The sequence below is a fragment of the Priapulus caudatus genome, unplaced genomic scaffold (assembly GCF_000485595.1).
Source record: "Priapulus caudatus unplaced genomic scaffold, Priapulus_caudatus-5.0.1 Scaffold310, whole genome shotgun sequence".
Classification (NCBI taxonomy): domain Eukaryota; kingdom Metazoa; phylum Priapulida; class Priapulimorpha; order Priapulimorphida; family Priapulidae; genus Priapulus; species Priapulus caudatus.
This window is the reverse complement of record NW_014577371.1, coordinates 607,604-615,370: the sequence shown is the minus strand read 5'-3', so window position 1 is coordinate 615,370 and position 7,767 is coordinate 607,604. Positions and strand designations below refer to the sequence as shown.

Below are 7,767 nucleotides of genomic sequence, written 5' to 3'. Positions count from 1 at the left end.
ATATATTAGTCAGAAATAGCTAAACGAGCCAGGTCAAACAGAGGTCAGGGGGACATAGACCTTTTCTGCCTTGCTTACATTATCCATTCGCTCTGGTCTAGCAACCCAGTTACACCATCGTGATTTTGTATTGCCACCACGTACACAGGTGGTTGTGCACATTGAGGAGTCGTGCAGCGCTAGCAGTCTACAATTTCTGATGGCACGCGGTCACGAAGAAACGAAGAAAGTTGTCGACGGGATACAGGCGAAGAGATCTTAGCGGGCGCCGCTGTAGCTCGTGTAAATACGTGATGTTGCACTACCCAAGCTGAGAAATAGATGTGTGGCAAGTATGGTTATGTTATACATTTATACACATGATTCATGACACAATGTCAGTTGTATATATTGTTCAATAGGTTAGTTGCAATTTATCTCCAGGAAAATGATCAGCCTCAGGTAGCTAGATAGCAGTAATTTCGAATATAATTATGATGTTGCATTCATGTTTTTTTATGTAAGAATAACAACTGCATAAAAACGCATTTTAACTAGATAAATGCATTTATTATAAAAGCTATTATTGTGCACAGTATAAAAAATTCTACATTTATCTTTTATAATTATAAAAATCGAATTTTCTAAGTAACTGCAATGAGTCTAAACGTCCATACACCAACAGTTCATATTAAAAATAAAATCTTACAAAATTGGACAGATAAACCATTACTTGCCAAAGTTTAAGATACGTATAAGACCTATACGTCTATAATAAACACTGCTGGAAATATAAAATGCTCTCTACAGCTCTACCAAAATAAGTAAAGGATTTTTTTTACAATAATATACATCATGAAACTGCAAATACAGCACATGATGATGTAGTTTGATTAGGAAATCTGACGTGCATTGCGATCATGTTGTAGATGCAGAGACTGTCACAAGCTGTCAATGACTGTCACCAGTGTGCAATGACTCACCAGTGTGCAATGACTGTCACCAGTGTGCAATGACTCACCAGTGTGCAATGACTGTCACCATGATGCAATGACTGTCACTACAATGCGATGACTGTCACCAGTGTGCAAGGACTGTCACCAGTGTGCAGTGACTGTCACCACAGTGCATAGACTGTCACCAGTGTGCAATGACTGTCACCACAGTGCATAGACTGTCACCAGTGTGCAGAGATTGTCACCAGTGTGCAATGACTGTCACCACAGCGCATAGACTGTCACCAGTGTGCAGAGATTGTCACCAGTGTGCAGTGACTGTCACCACAGCGCATGGACTGTCACCAGTGTGCAGAGATTGTCACCAGTGTGCAGTGACTGTCACCACAGCGCATGGACTGTCACCAGTGTGAAGAAAACTGTCAGTTTGTCAGAGATCGTCACCGTAAGGCGAGTGACCGTTGTCCGATGTACAGGGGACACTTGTCACCATCATGCCGAGTTTTACACTGCATTGGCAGTCGATGTGGACGTAGTCACACTCGCGGCTTTCCTGTTGGCCTGTGCTGGCCCTCCGCTCGTCAGTGGCGTATGTACGCCTGCGGGCCTATTGTTCGGCTATCACACCAGGGTCTGCTCATTTTCTGCTGCCCAATAAAAACACACCAGTGAAAACATTTTAAAAAACCAATGGCGATCGTTCCGAAGAATATAATCTGCCTACCAGTAATAATTGCACACCTAACACTGTATGGTTGTCGCCTGAACCTGACCTGACCTTAGCGTCGCTGCACTCGATGTCTAGCGTCGCTGACCTGACCTGACTTAGGTCGCTGACCGCCTGACCTAGGTCGCTGACGCGTATATGGCTGACCAATACCTGTGGAGTTGACGATCTCTGCTGAGAGGTCTTGTGAATATGTCTCGCGCCACGAGGTCAGAGGACGTGCTCGCTTCGGCCCTCGTTTCGACCGCCGTCTCGCCGCTCGCTCGCGGTGGACGCCCCTCTCTCCGCGCTGCCGTTCGGCCTCCCTCCTCTGCGCCTGCGTGGTCTCCGTCCGGAGCTGGGGGCTGCCCCGCAGGCGGGTGTCGCCCCCTGTGGTCTGACCACCGCTCTTCCTCCTGTCTGCTCAGGCTGCCGCGCTGCCGTTTGCTGACCCGCGCCCGCGTCAGACGCCTCTTCCCAGCTGCCGGATCAGCTGCCGATAGTTCCTGCCATCTCTAGCAGCCACTATGTCGTTCTTCAACCTCCCAGCCGTCGTCGGCGTCGGCGGAGAGAACCGTCGGCTATCAGGTGTCGTCCTCCTGCGGAGGAGGGAGGGAGAAGGGAGGGGATGAATGAGCGAGAGGCTGGGAGAAACGCTTGCCAAACCTATTGCTACCTGAATGGTCAGTTACGTAGAAATTTCAGTATGTTTTTTAGTATGTGTATCGTAGTATAAGTACGGCTAGGAATTTTAGACATGTAGATATCAACAAATCTGTAGTGATGAAGTCATGTAGTATAAAATCGTGTAGTATGTTAGTATGTGTCATAAAATCTGTGAGTATTGTAGTATGAATGTGCTGAACTGTAGTAATGTAGTATAAAAATCTGTCAGTATTTGTAGTATTTGATAGTGATGTAGAATGTAGTATTTAGTATTAAATTTGTAGTATGTGTAGATAAAATCTGTACGTGATGAAGTATGATAGGTATGTAGTATAAGAACTCTGTAGTATGAAGACTGTAATTATGTACCTACGTATTATTAGATCTGTACTAGTGTAGTTGGTAGAATGTAGTAGACACATCGACGTACACCTGTAACGAGCTGAGTGGGCGTGATAACTGCAAACCAAACGCGTGGCAGCGGTACGGATGTCGTACGTAACAAACGCTGGGCTTCATAGCGGTACGTACGTACACACGTAGGGGCGCCACGTCGTCCTGCCAGCCCGGAGAGGCACCGGCAAAGCCGAGATGAAGAAAAAACACCTGTTTAATATCACCGACCCGCATCGCCATGTAAACGGACCAGCATCGACGTACAAGGCTGAATACAACCACCGATCCGACAGGTACAAAGACATCTAGCTACAGCGTGTAACGACACACGGCGTGGAGTGGTAACTGTAAGCTGTAACGTAACTTACACGGGAATTTGCCGTACGTAGCGATGCAACTTCGTTCAATCCGCAGCGGCCGGGCGACCCACACCAAACGAACGCTCCGGTCGAACCCGGCCGCCTACATGGACCAGGGAAAAAATTTTTTTTTTTTTTCACCGGGAGTGAGCTCTTTTTTCCAAAGTCCCCCCTCCTTTTTCGTCAAAGATTTTTAACGGGGAAGCTATTTTGAGCCTCAACGGGATCGTATTCTACGGAGGTTTTGAGACGCGAAGTCGCTCAGTCGCTCGCCGTGTATTTTTTTACCCTGACGCGAGCCTCGAGCCTGCTTTGTCTCTGATCGCTGCGCCGCTCCGCGCTTTGCGCCGCGCGGCGAGATTTTCGGCGCGTTCACTGCGCGACCGGGGCGCTGCTGTCTTGCGATCGGTCGGTGTTGCTAACTATCTGCAGGTCGTCCGGGGTCGGGGGTGCGAGTCGGCGCGCGGCTTATGATGGCTGATACGCCGCCCGGTCCGGGCGCTCGCGTCGTGATGAGACTTGGCTGCAGGCCTGCTGGCTCGGGCAGCGGCGGTGCGGCCAGGCGGCTGCCCGACGCAGCAGCGCGTTAGTTGCTTGTCTTCCTCCTGGTGCTGCTGGCTGTTGTTGCGTCGGCGCCAAGCTTCCTGAACGAGAGCGCTTACTTCGATCGCGGGCGGCGAGATGAGAGCAGACTAGCGTGCGACCGTTACGCGCGCTGCAGTGCCGGCGCCTGCACGGGGTGGGAAGGAGAGAGTGGAGAGTGATGAGCGATAGGATGTTGATCGCGTGCCGCCTGCACCTCGGAGAGAGAGCCGAAAGGGTGGCAGGGGAGGTTGAGGTGGAGGCTGACGAGACTGAGGAGAGACGGAGAGATGAGAGCGACGAGAGCGCGACGAGAGGATAGCAGAGAGGAGAGAGAGACGAGGACAGAGAGGCGCGAGAGAGGACAGGCCCAATGATGAGAGGAGAGGACGGGGGGGGTCAGGGAGGCGGGAGCGGAAGGGAGGAGGGAGGGGCGGAGAGAGGGGAGAGAGAGATGAGAGAAGTCAGTATCGAGAGAGAGAGAGAGAGAGAGACTCGACGAGAGCGAGGAGACTCTGAGAGACCTGAGAGGAGGAGAGAGAGAGCGATACGTTACACTCACCGGGGAATTCGGAGGAGGGAAAAAAAAACTGATTGAGGGACATAGAATTATTGGTGAGGAGGCCCGAAGCAATTTTACTTCTAGTAATTTTTTACTTTGCGTCGACACGTCGGTAGCGACGACACGCATCGCCTTTTTCGAGCGCGGTTCGAGGCGGGGCGATGTGTATCCTGTCGTAGTCCTGCACCCTCCGGGGCGGACAGGAAATTGCTGCAGCTGATATGCACGCGCTTCCGTTCTTCTCCTGCACGCGGTGCCGAAGTAGCGCCAGGTTCGACGCCCTCCTTTCTCCTCGGCGCAGCCTCTGCGTCTCCTGCCCGGACGCAGCGATGGTAGGAAGCGCTGTTTAGTACGCGCTATCTGCTGAATTTATTTTTAAGGCATTCGTAATGTTACTGCGGACGTGTACAAATGTAGAGGGCGTCGTTAACGAGCATCGGACGCCTCGTTAAGTTGCAGCTATCGTGAATTTATTTTTAACCCATTCGTAATTTACTGCGCGATCCTCGTTGAGCAAAGTGTAGAGGCGGTTACGAGACATCGGCACGCTCGTTGTGCAGTATCGTGATTTATTTTTAAACGCATTGCGTAATTTTTACTGCGGACGATTAGCAAAGTGTATGAAGGTCGTTAGAGAAATCGCGTCCGGCGCCGTTAGTGCGGCTATCGTGAATTTATTTTTAACGCATTCGTAATTTACTGCGGACGTTAGCAAAGTGTAGAGGTCGTTAGAGATCGGACGCGCGTTAGTGCGGCTATCGTGAATTTATTTTAACGGCTTTAGTAATGTTATACTGCGGACGTTGGCAAAGTGTAGAGGTCGTTAGAGATCGGACGCGCGTTAGTGCGGCTATCGTGAATTTATTTTTAACGCATTCGTAATTTACTGCGGACGTTAGCAAAGTGTAGAGGTCGTGAGCAAATCGCGTGGCCGACGCGCGAGTTAGTACGGCTATCGCTGAATTTATTTTTTCTAACGCATTGCGTAATGACTGCGGACGGTTAGGCAAAGTGTAGAAAGTCGTTTTGAGATCGGAGCGCTCGTTTAGTGCGTTACGCGCATATCGTGAATTTATTTTTTTAACGCCCTTCGTAAAATTTACTGCGGACGTTCGGCAAAGTTGGTCAGACGGTCGTTTAGAGACCGTTCAGGCACGCACGCCGTCTTACGTTGCGGCTATTCCACGGATCTAGTCTTCTTAACGCAGTTCGTAATTACTAGCCGGATCGTTAGCAAAAGTGTAATAGGAGGTCGTTAGAGATCGGACCGGCGGGTTAGCTCGGCTATTCGGTAATTTGCATTTTTAACAGCCTTAGTAAGTTACCTTAGCGGACGTTACGCATAAGGTGTAGAGGTCGCTTAGAAATCGGACGGCGGCCAGCTAGTGCGGCTAATCTTGAAATTTATTTTTAACGCCCTCTAGTAATTTACTGCGGACGTATCACAAGGTGTAAGAGGTCGTTTAGAGATCGGCACGCGGATCAGCGCGAAGCGTACGGCCATCACGAATCAACGTTGCCTTCGTAATTTACTGCGCACATTAGCAAAGTTCAAAACTCTATAAAAGGGTACACAATGCTGCGGCAATTATCGAGAAACAACCGTGAAACGACGTAATCACTTTAATGATTACAGCCTCTTAATGATAATGTCTCTTGATAGAGCCTCTTAATTTATTGCGCTCGTTAGCAAAGTTATCGTACACAACTCTGAGAGGGTATACACAACGCTGCGGCCGCGATTTTACAGTGGAGACTTCAACCTCGCGAAAGCTCTCCGGGAGTAGAAGAACAGAGAGAGATAGGGAAGGCTCGACATGCTCGTCACAGGCGCCACCTTGTGACGTTGCATTTACTTAGATGGCGTCGTCGCCGATCTTACTTTAGCGGCCGCGCGCAGCTGGTTGTGCAGCGTGTCCACGTCTCTCTGCCGTGTGTCCATCTTCGCTGCCGTCTCCTGCAAACGTTGCTGCACCGACAGAGCCTTTCTCGCTAGCTGTAGATCGTTCTCCATCAACCTACAATAACGGAGGGTTTGATGAATCCCTGAATGAATTGATGAATGTGTTGTTACCGCGTGCTAAAAAAAAGTTTTCGTGAATAAATTTTTTTGTTTTTTGTTTTAACAATTATTATTTTTTTATTATATTCTTCATTTATTTTTAAAAATTATTAATTTTAAGCCTATTTAAATACTGCCGTCTGTAACGATATATACACGCAGTACTCGTGTATGTGTGAGGATCGGATCGGTTGCATCGTCTATAGGGGTAACCGAGTCTGTATTTACGTGAGTTTCTCCTTCAAGATGGACACCTCCTGTTCGGTCGGTCCGTCCCTGCTGCTGAGCAATCGCCACAGGGTGTCTTTCTCATTCGACAAACCTTCCACCTTCTCTCGGGCGTCCGTGAGGTCTCTCTTCAGCGACTCTCTCTCCGCTGTGGCCTACGATGATACTCCGCGATTAGAATCTTCTCACACAAAAATCAGATACGATACGACTTGACTAACTACGTCAGATGTCAGTCGATTAGAATTTTCTCACACAAACAGCAGACGTCACGATACGACTTGACTAACTACGTCAATATGTAATATGTACTACGTATTATAAAATCTGTACTATGTAGTATGTAGAATGTAGTAGACACATCGACGTACATGTAACGATGCGTGGGCGTGTATAACTGCAAACAAACGGGAGCGGAGGATGTCGTACGTAACAACGCGGGCTTCATACGTACGTACATACACACGTAGGTGCGCCACGTCATCCTGCAGCGGGAGAGGCACGAGCGAAGCCGAGAGAAAACACTGTTTAATATCACCGAGCCGATCGACATGTAACGACACATCGACGTACAGGTAACAACACCCGATCGACAGGTAAAGACATCTACGTACATGTAACGACACACGGGTGGAGTGTAACTGTAACTGTAACTACACGGGAATGCCCTACGTATCAATGCCAACTTCGTTCTCCTCACCCCAGGCGACCCGGCGCACACGTGACCCAGGGAAAAAATTACTTTTTTTTCCACGGGAGCTCTTTTTCAAGTCTGGGAAAAAAAAGCTTTCGTCAAAGATTTTACGGGAGCTATTTTGAGCCTCACGGGAGCGATTTCGGAGGTTTGAAGAGCGAATCGCTCATCGCTCCCGTGTATTTTTTACCCTGACGCGACCTCACCTGCTGTCTCTGATCGCTGCGCCGCTCCAGCGTTGCGCCGCGCGGCGAATTTCCGCCCGACCGCACGCTGCCTGTCTTCCGATCGGTCGCCGCTAACTTCTGCGTCGTCGGGGTCGGCGGCGAGCGCGCGGCTCTGATGATGGTGACGCCGCCGCGGTCGCGCTCCGTCGTGAGAGACTTGCTGAGGCCTGCGGCGGGAGCGGCGGTGCGGCCAGGCGGCTGCCGACGCAGCAGCCGCGTTAGTTGCTTCTCCTCCTCCTGCTGCTGCTGCTGTTGTTGTCGCTCGGCGCCAAGCTGAACGAGAGCGTACTTCATTGCTGCCTGCGAGAGAGAGACTACGTCACGATCGGGGAGAGAGAGAGAGAGAGAGA

The 7,767-nt window shown here is 49.9% G+C and overlaps 1 protein-coding gene across 1 annotated transcript in view; it reads left to right on the top strand.

Moving 5' to 3' along the window:
- LOC106808872 overlaps positions 1-1,347 on the top strand; it is a 3,055-nt gene extending 1,708 nt beyond the window's left edge. Inside the window, exons 3-4 of the mRNA XM_014811764.1 lie at positions 149-328; positions 909-1,347. Of these exons, the coding sequence (XP_014667250.1) occupies positions 149-262 (114 nt within the window). The 3' untranslated portion in view covers positions 263-328; positions 909-1,347. The remainder of the gene's footprint in view (positions 1-148; positions 329-908) is intronic.
- Positions 1,348-7,767: the final 6,420 nt, after the last annotated feature.